Source organism: Sus scrofa, chromosome 2 (genome assembly GCF_000003025.6).
Source record: "Sus scrofa isolate TJ Tabasco breed Duroc chromosome 2, Sscrofa11.1, whole genome shotgun sequence".
NCBI classification, from domain to species: domain Eukaryota; kingdom Metazoa; phylum Chordata; class Mammalia; order Artiodactyla; family Suidae; genus Sus; species Sus scrofa.
Window position 1 is genome coordinate 48,206,034 of NC_010444.4, and position 19,440 is coordinate 48,225,473.

The 19,440-nt window shown below is 49.5% G+C and overlaps 1 protein-coding gene across 1 annotated transcript in view; it reads left to right on the forward strand.

The window, feature by feature from the left end:
- The window catches only part of GALNT18 (polypeptide N-acetylgalactosaminyltransferase 18), a 367,881-nt gene that overhangs the window by 342,801 nt on the left and 5,640 nt on the right, over positions 1 to 19,440 (forward strand). Inside the window, exon 10 of the mRNA XM_005661126.3 lies at positions 7,107 to 7,271. Coding sequence (XP_005661183.2) covers positions 7,107 to 7,271 — 165 coding nt within the window. The remainder of the gene's footprint in view (positions 1 to 7,106; positions 7,272 to 19,440) is intronic.

The window sequence follows — 19,440 nt, forward strand, 5'->3', positions numbered from 1 at the left end:
GAAGGAAGGTCTTAGGGTTCAGAGCCGTCATTTTCAAACTTGTTTGTAAATACTTAGTAACATTTTGTTCAAGGAAAATGCAAGGTGAAAGCCAAATAAAAGGAAGATCTGCCCTGGCTGGGCTGGGAGAGGGGCCCTAGAACCCCACCTACCAGGCCGTCCTCCCAGACCTGTCTCTTCTCAGGGCTCTCTTCTTGAACCCCTGGGACTCAGTATGAACAACCTGATGGAAACGACCAGCAGTTCCCTTGCTGGCTCTGAAGGACAACTGAGCTGAGGGTTTGGGGCAGCATGAGAGGTGGGTCTCCAGCTACAGCCCAGGCTGTGGGGAGAACCATCTGGGCTGCTGGGCCCAAGGAGTGGGACGAAGGCCCTGAACTGCCAAGCCTTCCCTGAGGCTCCCCCCTAGTCAGGGAGGAGAGACAGAAGCAACCTGCCCATGCACCTGGCAAGGTTTTTAAATCATCTTAGCCTTAGTTTCCTCATCGTTACAGCTGAAGATACCTGTTGTGCAAGTGTACCAAAAATTATGTTTGTCTCTTCTCACCCTCCCCTTCCTGAGGTGTTCCCACCCCCAACAGCTGGTTCTGTCGGTGAGGTGATGTTTGATCCAGGGACAGCTAGAGCCTGTGAAGGCTGAACCACAGTTTCTAACAGAGGCAGGTCCCCCTCCAAGCCTGCCAAGTAGAGACAGGGTGCTAGCCCACCTGGCAGGGGGACCACCTGGGTCTTGTGGGGTGGGGGCCCTTGCTTGTCCAGGAGATGAGGTCAGAGAGCAAGGGGAACCTCCAAGCTGGGGGTCTTTGCCCGGCTTTGGCCCTGTGGCCCTGAAGGCAGGAGTGTAACCCAAGGGTACCATGGGGTCTCTGGCTGGCTGTCCAGCTTGGCTATGAAGCAGTCCAGCCAACTCCATTTTGCTCCATGTTCCTGATTTGCTGGGAGGCCCTCTTCCCTTCAGCTATGGGTCCTTGCCCTGACCCCAGCTGTGAGACCTGAGATACTGATGTCTTGTCCTTTTACCTCGCAGGGGATTTTTCTCTTTCTTTCCCAAGCATCAGAATGAAACACCAGGATTTGGGGTTTGTAACCCTGCTGAGCTGCATGGGCTGAGCGGAGAGTGAGCTGAAGCAATTATTTGCTGCTGAGGAAGAGCTGAGGGGTCAGGGATATCGTTTCTCTGCCCTGGGAGTTTGTAAAACATCCACAGATAGGATAATGGCTCGCCCTCCTCCTCTGATGTGAGTTACAGGAAAGATGTTGCTATCTTAGCATTTTGTACCATCTGTATCATAGGCCTTGTAGTCAAGGCTCCTGCAGCCCTTGGCTGCTCCCCTTAGTCCAGGCGCCCTCTCAGCTGGAAGAGATCACAGTGGAAGTTTCCAAGCCAGCTCCCCTGACTCCAGTTTGTCTGGCTCCTGGAGCTGGAGTGACCAGATGCTGGTAGGCGAGTGGGGTGAAAGGTGACAGGTGCAGTTCTGATGTAAACTGCTTCAATTTATTTTTTTATTTATTATGGTTATCATTATTTATTATTATTATTATTTGCTTTTTAGGGCCGCACCCAGAGCATATGGAAGTTCCCAGGTTAGGGGTCGAATCAGAGCTACGGCTGCCGGCCTCTACACAACAGCCACAGCAACACCAGATCCAAGCCGTGTCTGTGACCTACACCACAGCCCACAGCAACGCCAGATCTTTAACCCGCTGAGTGAGGCCGGGGATTGAACCGCATCCTCATGGATCCTGGTCAGGTTTGTTAACCACTGAGCCATGAGGGAACTCCAAACTGCTTCAGTTTAAATCTCAACTACTGTTGTCCCACTGTGCAACTTTGGACAAGTTCATTTCTCTGTGCCTCAGTTTCCTCATTCATAAGACGGGGATAATAGTAGCACCTGCCTCATAGAGTTGCTATTAAGATTCCCTGGGATAAAGCATGCACAACACTTCATGTCCAGCCCATAGTAAGAGCTAAAAATGTTTCAGCAGCATTATTAGCCATCTAAGGCAGGGATTCTCAATGGCGGTACTCTTGACACTCGGGGCTGGATAATTCTTTGCTGCGGGGGGCTCTCCTGTACGTTATAGGATGTTGAGTGGCACCTGTGACCTCTCCCCACTAGACGCCAGAAGCAGCCTTCCTCCCAACCCCATCACCCACCAAAAATGTCTCCAGTCATTTCCAAATAGCCTCTGTGTGAACAGCAACTCTAAGTCATTTAAACCTTGTTAAACCTACAGGTTCCCCATTGCTCAGAAGGCATATCTGGACCTGCAGGCGCTAGAAGTGGGGTATCTTGTACAAAACTGTTTCCCTCTTTTGTGCTCAGGCCATTTATTGATTCAAGCCACCACTGGCTGGGCTTCTGAGGTGTCAAGTGACAAGAGAATCCTCTTTGCTGAATCACCTGTGAATCTACCAAGTTTGTGGTTACCCCACTTAAAAATCCACTTTGTTGTTTGCTTTTTAAATAACACATAACTGTCTGTCCTGATTATGCTTCTCCCAGACTCTGGAGCAGTAAACCGCTCTGATGACAGCTGCACCAGATAGTAAGTCTCTCAGAACATCTCCTCCAAGCACTTCAGGACAGCTAAATGGATCAAGCTGATTGTAGCTATTACTGGGCGGCAGCTTGTGTCTGCAGAGCCCACCCTGGAGATGAGAGCCAGGCCCTGATGACAGCGATGAAGGAAGGGGTGCCAGTGGCTGGCTTTCCTGTCACCCCACTCAGGAGCCTGCCAGGTGAGGATTTCTCCACTGCCCTGAGGAGAGAGCTTCATGCCTTCAACCAAGGGCATGTCAGTAGCCGGGCACCTTTGCTCAGGTGGCAGACCGAGGACCCACCCTTTGGCATATTCAGGGAAGGCTTTCTGGAAGTGGTGAATTTTTATTTCTGTTTTGAAGAGGCAGGGTCAGTTCCCATATCAGCATGATCAGGATCATTATTTTCTGTTTTGTTTCCCCATATAGTCACGTTTCCCCAGCTTGACTATTGGATCATCTAGGACAAGAAACCATGGCTTTGTCATGTGTATCTTTAGGACCCAACTTAGAGATCACTTGTTGTTGGCTGGATGGGTAGATGGAGGGATGGATGGAAGGAATATTTAATCTCCTAAATCCTATCAGTCAGCAAATTCTCCCTCAGTGCCCATAAACTGGAAGCCACAGCAGGTCATCAGCTTTTCTTGGTGGTGAACCAGAAACCCAGGCCCCACAATGGATGGTCTCAGGATTCTGATGAGAAGCCCACCTCTTCCTCAATTTAGGTGTTGAAGTGGCTCCCCTTGCCTCTGTGTTCTGGTCCCCTTTCCACGTTGAAGCTAGACAGTCTACATTTGGTCTCTGCTCAGAACTTTGGTCCCTATGACCCTTCCTCTTTCCTAAGGGAAGAATCAGCCACCTTAGAGTCTTGATGTCCATTTCTGTGGATTCACCAAACCTGCTAACTTATAAGGTTACCTTGGAGAGTAGGTCCCCGCTGTAATGAGTGTCTTCCCTCTGTCTCTCCACAGCCACTCTCCATCCTTTGCCTTCTACTCTACCAGGTAGACTTTACAGAATATTTCCATGGGCTCCCGTGTTCCCTGGCTTCCAGCTGGGTTCTGCCGATGGGTTGACCCAGCAGAAGAATGGAGTAGGGAAGGGAAGGGGATGTTGGGGTGTTTATTAACTACTGCTCCCTATCACCCCCAAATCTCTCCCTCCCTGAACCCTTCTTGTAAGTCAACACACTGTGTACAACTTCTCTCTTACAGGTTCTGGTACCTGCTCTCTCCTCTCATCCTTTAGGTGGTAATAGCTCCGTGTTACCAGCCCAGGGAACTATATTGTCCCTGTGGCTCCCTTACTCTATAGCTGCACCATTGAGACCCATGCCTTTATCACGCCCTCCTTGGCTGCCTTTCCCTTGAGTGTGCCATCTGTCTGCTATTGAGGCCTTGGCTGATAGACTGGCCTAAAGTTCTTGTTATGTCTGCAGGGTGACCCTGTCTGCTTCTCCACCCCTTCCCTCCCTGGACTTCTGAAGTTCAGAGAGAACACGCCCCCAAAGGACCACCTTTCCGGACCCTCATCGCCAGCACTGCCCTTCTCACCATGCTGTCCACTTTATACCTTGCACCCATGTTTTATTTTTTTTTTGTTTTTTTAAATTACTCAATGAATTTTATTACATTTATAGTTGTACAACCATCATCACAACCCAATTTTATAGCATTGCCCTCCATACCCCTACCCCCCAAACTGCCTCCTTTGGAAACCATAAGTTTTTCAAAGTCTGTGAGTCAGTGTCTGTTCTGCAAAGAAGTTCATTGTGTCCTTTTTTTAGATTCCACATGTAAGTGATAGCATATGATGTTGGTGTCTCACTGTCCACACCCATGTTTTAAAAGCCCTTGTCAATCACCAATCACCCTCTTTTACTGAAACAAGAAATACTTCCTTGGAGTACCCTAGTGGCTCAGTGGGTTAAGGATCCAGTGTTGTCACCACTGTGGCACGGGTTCAGTCCATAGCCCAGGAACTTTCATATGCACAGGTATGGCCAAAAAAAAATTTCCTTTTACCATATGAAATTAATCAAAAATATTTGCAGCAACATGGAAGGAACTAGAAACTCTCATACTAAGTGAAGTAAGTCAGAAAAAGACAAATACCATATGATATCAGTTATATCTAGGATCTAATACATGGCACAAATGAACCTTTCCACAGAAAAGAAACTCTGTGGACTTGGAGAACAGACGTGTGGTTGCCAAGGGGGAGGGGGAGGGAGTGGGATGGACTGGGAATCTGTGGTTAGTAGATGCAAACTATTGCCTTTGGAGTGAAAACGCAATGAGATCCTGCTGTATACCACTGGGCACTATATCTAGTCACTTTTGATGGAACATGATGGAGGATAATGTGAGAAAAAGAATGTGTGTGTGTATGCGTGACTGGGTCACTTTGCTGTACAGTAGAAAGTTGACAGAACCCTGTAAACCAACTCTAATGGAAAAAGTAAAAATCATTATAAAAAGGATTATAAAAAACTCCCATCGTGGCTCAGTTGTTAACAAATCCGACTAGGAACCATCAGGATGTGGGTTCGATCCCTGGCCTTGCTCAGTGGGTTAAGGATCCGGCATTGTTGTAAGCTGTGGTGTAGGTCGCAGACGTGGCTCGAATCCAGTGTTGCTGTGGCTCTGGTGTAGGCTGGAAGCTACAGCTCCAATTCAACCCCTAGCCTGGGAACCTCCATATGCCATAGGTGCGGCCCTAGAAAAGACAAAAGAAGAAATCATTATAAAAAAAGAACTTAATCAAAAATATTTACCATTGAGAAGCTTTGAATAGATCAGGATAACAAGAGGGCCGACCCTGAATTCAAACCTAAAGCAGAGAAGAGAAATGTGATATCTTGATTCATCCATGCAGCCTAATCATAGATGGGATGTTAATTTCATTAGTAATACAGAGCAGAGCTCACAGACCCTGTGGCTGGCCACTCAGAGCCCTTGTTGGGAACCACTGCCTGAGGTTGAGGGAGACTGAAAACTTTGAAGGCCAAGGGTCATATGGCTTTCCTATAGGAGCAGAGCCAGGCCTGATCCCTGAAAATAAAGTGTTACTGGAACATAGTCATGCATTTGTGTATTGTCTATGGCTGTTTTTGCACTACAACTGCGGAGTTGTTTCCAGACACTCTGACCCTTTGCGCAAAAGAAAAAAAGAAGAAAAGTGTTACAAAGCAGCCTGGATGTTCCCATGGTGGCTCAGTGGTTAACAAACCTGACAAGTATCCATGAGGACTCGGGTTCAATTCCTGGCCATGCTTAGTGGGTTGGGGATTTGCGTTGCTACGAGCTGTGGTATAGGTCACAGACTCAGCTCGGATCCTGAGTTGCCGTGGCTGTGGTGTAGACCGGCAGCTGTAGCTCTGATTCGACCCCTAGCCTGGGAACCTCCATATGCCATGGGTACAGCCCTAAAATGACAAAAAAAAAAAAAAAAAAAAAAAAAAAGGCAGTCCGACTGCTCTCCTTTGAAAGTCTTGCTTACCTGCTTACAAGGTCAGCCCTTGGCTGGCAACTGGGAACTGGGATTTCAGGACAGTTCCCACCATTCCCACAGATGGTAAGAGTGGCTCACTGTGCCCACACTGATTGTACAAATAAAACGGTTTATACTGAACACCTGCTCTCCTGGAAGTCTGGGATTTGGTTATGTGCTAGGCAGAGGATGCCTAGGTGACCACACCCACCAAAGGAGCCTGGGCGCTGAGTCTCTAAGAACTTCCCTGATCAAGACACTTCAATGCGTGATCTCAGCTCCTTCCTGGGGAATCCTGAGGATTCTCTGTGACCACTGGGAGAGGACCTTGGAAGCCTGTACCTAGTTTCTGCCAGACTTTGCCCCACATGCCATTTCCCTTTGCTGATTGGATTTGTGTCCCTTCACTGTAATAAATCATAGTGCTGAGTGCAACTATACCCCGAGTCTCCTAAGTCCTGGCGAAACATCGAACCACGGGGCTGTCTTAGGGAACCTCCCAGCACCCTGCAAAGCTCCCGGTAGGTGCCGCCTGGCCCTAAGTAAAAGCTGGCCCACTCCCACTCTTCCCAGTCTTAGTGCGGATGGAAATTACCTGTTACACATCTCCCTTCCCACAAGACTCTGAGCTCCCTAAGGCGCGGCCATGTCTTTGCTCTTTAACTCTCAGCCAAGTACTACAGCTTGTACAAAATATGGAGGAAGTCAGCAAGCCTGCAAAATTATGGATTCAAGCAGTATTCTTAAACTGTTGGTGATGAAATCAATTTAAAAGGTTATGACCAATGTTTTTCAACGAAAGAATAGAATAGAAAATTGAGAGCACGCCTATAGTAAGGCTAAGTTGGAGTTCTGGAAAATTTTCTTCCCCTTGTACGCATGGACCAGACACTATACGGAATCGTAATGTAAAGGGGTCTCTTCTTGTCCGTTGCAGCAGGAAATTATTTGAAGGCCACTGGATCGTGGTCTCTTCACCCGCTGCCCCAGGGAGATGCCCCTCTTACCCTCCCCATCTCTCTGGTCATTAGCGTTTGACCTGGTTCTCCCCTCCACCCACCCCCAGAACGTGTACTACACGAGCAGTCAGCAGATCCACGTGGGCATCCTGAGCCCCACCGTCGACGACGATGACAACCGGTGCCTGGTAGACGTCAACAGCCGGCCGAGGCTCATCGAGTGCAGCTACGCCAAAGCCAAGAGGATGAAACTCCACTGGCAGTTCTCTCAGGTACCAGCCCAAGCCCGGAGGAGCAGCAGCCAGGCAACTGGGGAGAGAGGCCAGGGCCAAGGAGGGAGGGGGAGCGGGTCCCTGTGACCCTGGGGAAGCTGCGACTCCAGCCCCTCTATGCACCAGGGGTGTCCTCTGCTTTGGCTCATTGACTCCTGATACTGGCGCTGAGGGAGGTTATCATTATGGTTGTCATTGTTGTTGTTTGAGGGTCATTTTATTGAACTTTTAGATATAAGGAGGCCGGCCCAGAGGTGGGAGTCCCCTTCCCTGGGGACACAGTGAGAGGGGCAGGGCTGGGATTTAAACTCAGGACTCTGACCTCAAATCTCACATTTCTTCTGTGCAAGCGCCTTCAAGGAGCAAAGCCCAGTTCCCTCAGGTACACACAGTGCTGAGGGGTCTCTGGTCTGTGATCCCCTCTGCCTTCCTCCTTAGTCTGTAGGGAATGAGTTTTCCTCAAAGAGCAGTGTCTGGGGCCATTTCGTGAAGGGCAGTCTGCACGCTGGTGACCCTAGAACCTTCCTTCATTGTCTCCATCCATTTTGAGGACAATATTTATCTTCCTGCTCTCCACTTCCTGATCTGCACATAAAATGATGCCCCAGGATCAAGATGCCAGCTGGAGGAGTTCCCATTGTGGCTCAGTGGTTAATGAATCCAACGAGGAACCATGAGGTTGCGGGTTCGATCCCTGACCTTGCTCAGTGGGTTAAGGATCCGGTGTTGCTGTGAGCTGTGGTGTAGGTTGCAGACACGGCTCTGATCCTACGTTGCTGTGGCTCTGGTGTAGGCCAGCAGCTACAGCTCCGATTCGACTCCTAGCCTAGGAACCTCCATATGCTGCAGGAGCAGCCCCAGAAAGGGCAAAAAGACAAAAAAAAATAGATGCCAGCTGGAGACGGCCCACAGTGACCCAGCTTTGAAGAGAATCAGTGCTGTGGCCAGAGGCCTCTGGCCCTTAAGGAATCGCTGGGTTAGGAAGAGTTCCCACCCACAGATAGAGATGCCCACCTCCCGGGGAAAGGCCCGCAATAGGCAGGGAGCGACCCATAGGGTTTTAGGGCATCAGAGCTGCTGGGGGCTGCACATGGGGGATGCTTCCAGAGCAGTCAAGAACAGAATGTCTATATTCACAGGACAGACAGGCAGAGACCCTGACTCAAGCCTCCTAGCAGGCGGCTTCCGCCCTCGAGGAGGCTGATGGGCACAGAAGGTGTGCAGTTGGCCCGACCCTGATTCGAATCCTCACGTCCAGTTCCTCACCCTGCAGGTGAGGGGAAGTGCGGCTGCACCTATGGGAGACCCTCAGTTGGCTCCTAGATGGATGGAGAAGATCATCCCTGAGCAGCAAGTTCAACACAAGTCAGAGATTTAGGGGCCCTGGGAGAGCCGGAGTGAGAGCCCAGACTAGGTCTTTGAGAGCCCAGGAAAGCAGATGTTGGGGGCAGTACAGGGAGCCAGATGGCAGCCCATCGGAGGGTGGGCACAGGATGCTCCAATCTGAGCCCCAAGTCTGGGCTGGGCCTGTAGAAGGTGTGGGGTTCATGCAAGGGAATGGTGCCCAGGCACTGGTGACCCCTGCCCTGCCCCTTCCTGCCCCATGACCTTTGACATGTGTCGTAAACTGTAAAGGGCTGTCCAGTAAGGAAATAACTAACAGTCATGCACTTCCTAGGCACCTGATATATACCAATTTACTTGTCATGACAACTGGGTGTGATTAGATGGAGACCATCAACCCAAGTTCATAGATGAGGAAGCTGAGGCACAAAGATGATAAATGACATGCCCAAGGGGCTCACTGTTATTATTATTATTCCTAAACTACTTCAAAATCTCTTTTCCTTTTTTTTTTTTAGGGCCGCACCCACAGCATATGGGGGTTCCCAGGCTCAGGGTCGAATCAGAGTTGTAGCTGCGGGCCTACACTGCAGCCACAGCAACTCAGGATCTGAGCCAAATCTTCAACTAACACCAAAGCTCATGGCAACGCCAGATCCTTAACCTGCTGCTCGAGGCCAGGGATGGAACCTACACCCTCATGGATGCTAGTCAGATTCATTTCCACTGAGCCACAGTGGGAACTCCCTTAAACTCTCTTTTTAACTTCTAATCACTTCTAATCTAATGTTGGAAGAGCCCCTAGAAGAAGATCAGAGTCCGGGCTGAGGTTTAGAATACAGGGCACATCTTCCTCCCACCTCCCTCTCTCCTGTTGGGGCCCCAGATGCCCCAGCTGCATCCTGTTCTGACCCCACATTGTGCCTGGCAGAAGCCTTTGTCACTTTCTCCCGCCAAGCTTCTGGCTCAGAGTGACACAGCACAGGGCTGAATTTCCCCTCCCCCTCCTCTAAATTGAAAGGCAGAGAGTTCCCATCATGGCTCAGCAGCTTAACCCAACCAGAATCCACGAGGATGTGGGTTCGATCCCTGGCCTCTCTCAGGGGGTTTAGGATCTGGCATTGCCATGAGCTGTGGTGTAGGTCACAGATGCGTCTCGGATCCTGCATTGCTATGGCTGTGGTATAGGCTGGCAGTTGCAGCTCCAGTTCTCCCCTAGCCTGGGAACTTCCATATGTTGTGGGTTCGGCCCTAAAAAGACAATCAATCAATCAGTCAATAATTGCAAGGCAGAAGGAGGCCTGGAGATGTGTGGTCAGGGAGGAAGGCTGAGCATGGGCTTGATGGTGAAGTAGCAGTTGTCTCCCAGCTTGAGTTAAATGCAAACTAGGCTTGTGGGCCAGAGGCAACAGAGAGAAATGGATCCGTCAGCCTGTGGAGCTGAGTGAGGCTGGCTTGGCCAGGCAAGAGGAGCATCATACCCTCTGGAGGGTCTTGCGAGGGCTCATATCAGGCCTCTCTCTACTGCCTTCAGCCAGGCCTGCAATGCCCCTGAGCTCAGCTTCCTCCTGGGAACTAAATGACGCCATGCAGGAAGATGGGGGTGGTGGGTTGGGGCAGGGCTGGTGGATTTGCAGAAAAAACAGTACATAACTTGGCCTTTGAAGAAAGCATAGGGGTTTGCTTTATAGAGGAGGAGTGAAGGGCCTTCCAGGAGGGAAATAGCAAAAGCTGCAGGGCATCAAATCCAGGCTGCATGCAGGGAGCTGCAGATGGTCCAGTGTGGCAGATGTCTGAGCGCATGGGCATAGCAGGAGAGAAGCCTGGGGCGCAGCTGGGTCTGGTTCTGTTCCTATAGGAGGTGAGCTGTGTGATGGCGGGCTAATGTGTTGAGGACTGGGTTTTGGAAAGCCCCTGGTGGCCAGGTTTATAGAGCTGACTGAGGAAGAGAGATTCGAGAAGGGGGAGAGAGGCAGGAAGAAGAGTTACTGAGAGGCTGAGATCCTATTCTCTTCCTTCCTCCTTCTCCCCATGACTCTGGGGTCTTCAGGACCCTGCCTGGCCACTAAGGTCCCACCCCAACCCCGCTGCTGGAGGGTCTGAGGCTGCCCTGAGGAGCCTAGCCTTTGGTGGGATGAGCCAGGCAGGTGGACAGGTGGACAGGTGCATATGAGGTCTTGGAATGGACGAGCACACTGCTTCAGCTCACTGGGAGAAGGACGGAGAGAGGACCCAGGCTACCCTGCAATAGTGCCCAGAGATCATAGCTCAGCTGACACTTGCCACTCTGGGGATGTTGTGTCACCAGCTATGCGTGTTCTTGAACAGAAGTGAGCTCCCTGGCCCCTTCACAGGCCTTGCTCCTCCCAGGAGCTCCAGAATCACCAGGGGAACAGAGCTCCTTCTGTCATGCGGTCTGAATTCAAACGCAGGCTGCTTTGACATCCCAGCCCTACCTACAAGCCCATCCGACCCTTGTCCAGCCCTTGAAGAGAGAGAGCCTTCCCACACAGGCCTGGGTCCAGATGACACCGTGCCCTGGCTTGTCCTCATCTCATCTGCCCTTTCCTGACTGGGAGAGAAAAAGGGAAGAGTCCTCCAAAATCCAGCTCCTTCCTTCACTCATCTCAGTCTTGAACAGGCAGCCACACATGTTCTTGCTTGAAGGGATACAGGGACCAACAAAGCAGGCCACGTTGGTGTGTGCAGCCCTGAGGACCAGGCAGTTTCCAGCTACTTACACATAAATCTAATTAAAACTCCCAGAGCACTCTGGCAATCACCTCTTTGATCCTTCTACCAAGGGGAACTGTTTGGAAATAATATTTTAAATCTCTAATTGGCAAACCCAGAGCAGCCACTCTCACTTGATATTTTAAAATGAATGTATATGAAATTTTCGTGTCATGCAAAATGATCAATATTTATCAAGCACCCAGGAATCGGTCCCCAAGCCCTCACTGGTTAGGAGCTACTGTTGATGAGGCTAAAGGAACCTGGGAGCCTTCTAAATGACTAAAGTCATTGCTTGTGCTAATTTTCTTGCAATAAATTTTAATCTCTGCGAATTACATGGGGATCCTATGAACTCAAATGTTCTGGTGCAGAAGATGGGCTGCAAGAAGATTTTACTGGTGCATTTCAAATCTCCTTTTCACTTTCACATTTTGCATTATTTACTCTCCTGAGGGCTGCTTTTAAACTCCACAGACACTTAGACTGAATTAATTTCAAAATAATCTAGTGTGATTCTCCCAGGTTCTCCTACAAAGAAGATAGGCATTTGCATATCTTAGTGTTCCATCTTATAGCCTGATTTTCTCTTTAACAAATAAAATGCCTTTCTTCCAACCCCTGCAAGCTCTTCTGAATTTCCAATGCTTCAGGATGAATCAGGACAGCATCGGATACTGACACTGAGAAACCACATTTGATGAAAACATCTCTCGGCAACGCTGATGTACAAGACTCTGATGAGCAATTTTCCAATGATGAACATTCTTTCCTTCAGTCATTCATCAAACATTTACTGAGCATGGGGGTTGGGCAAGAGGGATGCAGATATGAATGAGACACGGCTTCTGCCTTGGAGGAGCTCATGGGCATATAAACCCATAACAAAACTGGCTGATGAGAGCAGAAATGAGGGGGCACAGTGCTGTGGGATCCTGGGGTGATGGGCTCTGTCCACACAATTCAGGAGGATTTCAGATTCAAGGCATGTTCACCTGGATCTTGAAAGTTGTAGGTCAGTTCCCAGGGGTAGAAAGGGAGAACCCCCCAGGTAGAGACTCAACATCTGCAAAGGTAAGAAAAGCAGAACACGCTTGAGGAATAGAAATTCATTGTTGGTGTGGGTGGAATTTAGAATTTTCAATGGTGTGTAAGAGAGATCAGACATTAAGAGTCAGTTTGGGGCAGATAATGACCATTGAAAACCATGCTGAGAAGTTTGAACTTCACCTTAAGAGCAAAGGGAGGAACTAGGAGAGGTTCTCAAACAGTAGAATGCCACGATGGGGTTTGAATCCTCTGGCAGCACAGGGCAAGGTGGATTGGGAGACAAGGAAGAAAGTAGGGGGATGTTCCATCGTCCCCGAGAGAAAGGGGATGGGCCTGGTTGCCATGGAGTAAAGGCCAGGCAGCTGTTGGGAGGACTCTCAGAGACATTTCTGTAGTCTATCGGAAGCAGTGAAGGCTGAAGTGGAGGTAGTTGTGAGGAGAGATTATGAATCTAGGCTCTGGGTTTGAGGAAGCCAGTGGACATCCAGCTCTAGACAGCCAACATTTCCCACATCCACATCTGAGGAAACTTTATTAACATTAGAAGAGGTAGCTCTTCCTTCATGTTTTTTTTTTTCTTTTCTTTTTTGGGGGCCACAGTGTGGCATATGGAAGTTCCTAGGCTAGGGGGTTGAATCGGAGCTGCAGCTGCTGGCCTACGCCACAGCCACAGCCATGCCAGATCTGAGCCTCGTCTGTGACCTACACCACAGCTCACGGCAATGCTAGATCCTTAACCCACTGAGCAGGGCCAGGGATTGAACCCGTGTCCTCATGGATACCAGTTGGGTTAAGCTGCTGAGCCATGATGGGAACTCTCTCCATGATTTTCCTAAATTCTGACTCCTCCGGGATTAAAGAATTTCCTCAACTGACTACGTACAGGGATCACAAAGTCATATGCATTAAGTATATGACTTTAAATCTTTCCAGAGTAGCCCGCATACTGAGATTTGGGGGATTCTGGGATTTGATGATGCAGTTTTAGTGAAAGGCATTTAGTCAGGGACCCCTGGACTGATGGAGGAAGAGGGAGAAAGCAGCTACCCGGTCACTACAGAGGAGAACTTTGTGGCAGGACACCTGTCAGGCAAACCCCTCTCAGAGATAACAAGACACTTCCCTCCCCACCAGCCACCCCCCATCACCATTACTTTGAATAGTTAAGCAAATGCCGGAGTCCTCTCTTCAAGATGCTACTGAAGGGATTCATGCCCTAGGAAGGTTGTTATGATGTGTACCCTTTAACTTCCTTGAAGTCTGTCTCTTTGAGTTCACGGTTGAAGCCAGAAAAACTTCAGATGTGCCTGATTTCAGAGTTCCCGTCGTGGCTCAGCAGAAACGAATCTGACTAGCATCCATCAGGACGCGGGTTCGATCCATGGCCTTGCGTGGGTTAAGGATCTGGCGTTGCTGTAAGCTGTGGTGTTAAGTTGTAGCATCGGCTTGGATCCTGCATTGCTGTGGCTGTGGTGGAGGCCAGCAGCTGCAGCTCTGATTAGACCCCTAGCCTGGGAACTTCTATATGCCTCAGGGGTGGCCCTAAAAAAAGAAGAAAAAAAGTGCTTAATCTCTGCCCTCAAATATCTGAAGGGCTTCTCTAGGCAGAAGAGAGCAGTCTGAGGGAGGACCAGCTGGGGCAAGATTCGAGAACAATTTACAGAGCAGCTTTCTCACAATCAGAGATGTCTGGGCATGAGGGTGGCCATTCAAGGAAGAAGTGGCCTCAAAGAACCATGCAACAGGCCATCAAAGGTGCTATCACTCTAAGTGGAGTCAGACCAGATGGTTTTAAGGGCTCATCTACCCTGAAATTCTATAATTCTAAGCTCCTGAAGTTAGACAGGATGCCCTGAGAGCTTTTTCCACCTAGAAGCCCCATTAGGCCTGCCTCACTAGAAAGCACCATGAACTTGAAAATGAGCTGCACTCCTGGTATGAGGATCATCTTTATCCCACTTAATGGAATTGTTCGCCTGTTATTTCTCTCCATGCCCCTCTCTCCCATCAACCAATAGACTGGAGGGCAGAGGTGTCTTATACTTTCAGTGTCTCTAGGACCTAATGGAAAGCCTGAAATAGAAGAGGCATCTCGGGTGCTATGGATCAAATGAAGGAGTCCTTTCTAAAAAACTGACAAATATTCACACAAATATCTTGTGTGACAATCTCAAGCTAGGTGTCATGGCTAAGCGCCTCACTGTTCCGAGCTGGGTGAGATTTTAAAATTTATCTGTCAAACTTTTATGCAGGGCTTACTATGCACCGGGTGCTGCTACTGTGGGAAACCCAAAGATGGACAAACCCAGCCCTCAATGATTGTCCTTTTACGTGTGGGCTGAAAAACTGAATTGCACTAGAGTATTTCAAGGACCTTTGAACGTAACAGTCGATGGGCCCTGCTTAGTTGCAAAATCCCTACAAGAACACTTTTAAGTGTTAATCAGCCCATGTTGCAATACACAGACACACGTGAAATGGGGTACTCCTTCTTATTCTTCCTCTAATTTCAGATTTGGGGGAGGGAGGTGGAGATAATTTTTACTAAAAAGCATGCATACTATATGAAGGGAAGTGGCAATTTGTATGAATATTTGTTAAAACAGGAGGCTTTGCTGAAATTCAGGGTGTTCGTGCTGCCCCAGACTCTGGGCTGCGCCATCACTCCCATTGGCCATTGGGTTCTGTGGTTGGCAAGGCCTGTTTTGGGAGTCCAAGGGCATACAGGGCAGCATCTTGATGGGGGGGGGTGTCGTCATCCTCCTGCCCCATGCTTGCCTATTTATTTATTTATTTATTTATTTATTTATTTATTTATTTTTGCTTTTTAGGGCTGCCCTTGTTGCATATGGAGGTTCCCAGGCTAGGGTTCCAATTGGAGCTGCAGCTGCCGGCCAAAGCCACAACCACAGCAATGCCAGACCCGAGCTGCATCTGCAACCTACACCCCAGCTCACGGCAACCCCAGATCCTTAACTCATTGAGCAAGGCAAGGGATCGAACCTGCAACCTCATGGTTCCTAGTCGGATTCATTTCCGCTGTGCTGCGATGGAAATCTGCTTGCCTCATTCTTAGCGCAGCCTTTATGCCTTTTCCAAACGGGGAACATGGAGCATAACAGCAGAGATGACCATTAAGGCCAGGAGAGAGGAAGAGATTTTCCAAAGCAAAGAGATTTTCCTGGAGACTGCCAGGAAGAGAGCTGAGCACAGAGCCGAGCCCCCCTGGCCAGGGACCACTGGCTCTGATTTGTGAGGTCTAATTTGATAATTTGATGCAAGATGAGTAACCCATTCGAAAAAGAACTTATTTACAGAGCTCATTTCCCAGGGAGCACCACTGATTCTGCCAAAGAATTTCCCAGCACGCAAAGAGGAGGAGTCCTTGACTTTCTCCTGCTCCAATCCCCAGGCACTGTCAGGAAGTCCTGCTTCGACAACCTTTTGTACTGAAAAGAAAAGACTATAATCGGGTGTTTCATTATGGGTCTGGAATAAAGCAGCTTTTCATTTCCATGTCACATGAAGGGGCAAGTGTGGAACTGTCCAGTTTGAGGGACTGACAAAGCTTTGTTTAGGCTCTGAATATTTTCTTAGTTATTTTTAGTTTATGGCAGTCAGCGCTTTCTTCTTTCCCCCATTCATCCCGCAGAGATCAGGAACAGGGGCTAGGTGTCACGGCTAAGCACCTCACTGTTCCGAGCTGGGTGAGATTTTAAAATGTATCTGTCAAACGTTTATCCGGGGCTTACTATGCCCCAGGTACTACTGCACCTGCTTGTAAATATCACTTAATCCTCATGACTTTCCGGCAGATAGTTTAGCATCCCTGTTCTGCAGAGGAGGAAACTGAGGTACGGAGAGATTACATAACTTGTCCAAGTCAAATCTGGGGATTCTGCCGCTAGGGCCCCTGCTTCAAACCACCATGCCATGGAGCCTTTGCCTTGCTTCTAGAAAACCCACGGATCGCTGCACTGGGAGTCTGGGGCTGGGGTCTCCCTGCCAAGCCAGCTGTGGGTATGTGTGAACTGGCTGGATTCTTGCTTCCTCAGCAAACTCCCTCCTGCCATCCTGCTATCTCCATACCCACCTTCACCTTTCTGTTTGCACTTGACATTGCCATTACCCCATTTTCAGTCCAACAGACCTCATAGCAAATCCCAGACAGAATCTCACTCAGGCACAGGTGCATCTTCTTTGCAAAAGACACGCACCAAAGCTCTTTTGGAATAAACCGCACGTTGAATATGCATAATACAGAAAGACCACTTTCCTTTACAAAAAGACATAATCCCAAGCTTTCTTTAACTAGCGCTAACATCCCACCCATGCTTTGAAGTATTTGATTACTAATCATTAACTACTTAACCTGGAAACTCCTGAGCCCACTGTGCTTAAAGCCAAAGACCCACCGGGCCACTTGCCTGTGGAAAATTAATTAGAATGGAAAGTGGAACGGGAGCTCCAATAAGCAGAGTCTTTGGAATACAGGATTCAGACTGCATACAACCTCCTGGTAAACACCTTGATTGCAAACCTGAGGCCAGCCCGAGCTCAGCCCAGCCCAGCTGCTCCAGACGGGCTGCCTCTGGGTAGTAAGTGCAAGTGGCAAGCCAGGCCCCATCCTTTCCTGAGAGAGGATGATGGTCTGCTTTTGGTCCCCAAAGGGTGGTCCCTGAACCAGCTCCACTAGCAGCTGCAATACTGGAGAGCTTAAAAAGGTACATTTGAGGAGTTCCCTTCCTGGTGCAGCAGAAACGAATCAGACTATGAACCATGAGGTTGCATGTTCGATCCCTGCCCTCGCTCAGTGGGTTAAGGATCCAGCATTGTCGTGAGCCATGGTGGAAGTTGCAGGCATGGCTCGATCCCGCGTTGCTGTGGCTCCAGCGTAGGCTGGTGGCAACAGCTCCAATTGGACACCAAGCCTGGGAACCTCCATGTGTCGCGGGTACAGCGCTAAAAAGACAAAAGCCACATTTGGGGTCCCATCTCAGACCCTCTGGCTCAGAAGTTAGGTCCCAGTAATCTATGGTATCACATGCGCCCCAGGGACTGTGTAAGCCATTTACCCAGCCTGCCCCCCCCAAGGAAGAACTGCACAGGTTAGCCTGGTCCCACCTTTGGCTGCGTAGACACGCACTTGAGGAAACAGATGAGGTGCGTGGCTGGGTGATCTGGGGTCAGTTCCTCAGTGCCCCTCAGCCCCAGGGACCACAGCTCCACATGCCCCACCAGACATATGGTCATCACTCCATGGTCCTTTTGTTTGTTTGTTTGTTTTTAGGGCTGCACTCAAGGCATATGGAGGTTCCCAGGCTAGGGATCCAATCAGAGCTGTAGTTGCCGGCCTACACCACAGCCACCGCACAGCCACACTGGATCTGAGCTGTGTCTATCACCTAGACCATAGCTCATGGCAGCACTGGATCCTTAACCCACTGAGCGAGGCCAGGGATTGAACCCACAACCTCATGGTTCCTAGTCAGATTCGTTTCCGCCATGCCACGACGGGAACCGCCCCCCCCACATACACACAGAGCTTTTACAAGAGAAACTTGCTTTCACTCACCCTGCCTCTCACACCCTTCCTAGTCTCTACTCCAGAGAGGCTCGGAAGGAGAAGGAGTTAGGCTGGGGGCTGGGAAGCCAGCTCTAGGAATTATTATTAGCCCTCTTAATCTATACATTCAGCTTTCCCTTTTTTTAAAAAAAATGCCGTTTCCATACTTAACTTGGTTTCCATTCCAATAAGCTCTCTGTGTGCCATGGCATCTCTCCTGCCAGGTTTAATTGCCCTTATTTAAATTCTTTAATTAAAAGTATTGTATGATTCCAGATCCTGTCATTGTAAGTATTACACAAATAATTTAGATGAATGGACTGGTAAACCATGTGCTGTGCCCTCCACCGAGGGTGGGGCTGGCCGGGGACTCTGCATCCAGCCCCAGCCCTCTTGTGTGAGGACCAGAGCCTGCTAACAGGTGGCCCTACTTCCTTCCTTCTTCCCATGCCCTAATGCCACCCAGCATTCAGAGTGACTCTGTGAGAAGGTCCGTCGACCCTGCCGTGGCTGGCTTTGTCACTAGATGAACAGCCATGGTCGGTTCACACAACTCACCTCTCCCTCCTCCCTTGGGACTCACCTCCTGCTCTTCCTCCACACCTACCATGCTGTTCCCTGCACACATCAGGCTTCTGTCTGTGTGGGATCTTCACTCTAGGGCACAAGACTCCTCCAGATACATCCTGGGCTGCTCCTCTCCTCCCTCACATCTTCGCCCAGCTCTTACCTTCTCAGTGAGGATCACCCCAACCACCCCCAGCTATTGCAGCCTGCCTCCTGCTCACGCTACCCTCAACCCTCCTCCCCAGCTGGTCTTAGTCCATCCCAGATGCTATAACAAGAATCCCAGAGACTGAGCAGCTTGAACAACAAATATTTATTTCCACCGTCCTGGAGACTGGGAAGTCCAGTCGAGGTGCCAGCAGATCTGGCATGAGCCCTCTTTATGGTTTTCATATGGCCACCTTCTCACATATCCCCACGTGGCAGTGAGAATGAGGTCATCTCTCCTGTGTGTCTTCTTATAAGGGCACTAATCCCATGATGAGGGCCCCACCCCCGTGACCTGATTTCCTCCCAGAAATCCCACCTCCCATCACACTGGGGATTAGGACTTCAACATAGGAAATTTAGGGGGATACATTCAGCCCACAGCACTGCTGTACCCTGTTGTGCACAGTCTTAGCACCTTCTAACATGCTGTAGAACTTACTGTTTGCTCCTCCTTCTAGAATATAGTCTCCACAAAGACAAAGATTGTCTCTTTAGTCGGTGATGTATCTCAATGGCCGGGAACTGATCTCAGCATGCGGGAGGCACTCATTAAATATTGGATGGGTGGATAGATGGGTGCACTCCTCTCTGCAGAGAGCTCTCAAAACAACTAGACTAAACTGGCTCCCCAGAGTCCCTAAAGCTCATCAGATGAGCTTCCTCCACCCCAGGCAGGGGGACACCAGCAGTTCTGTGTCT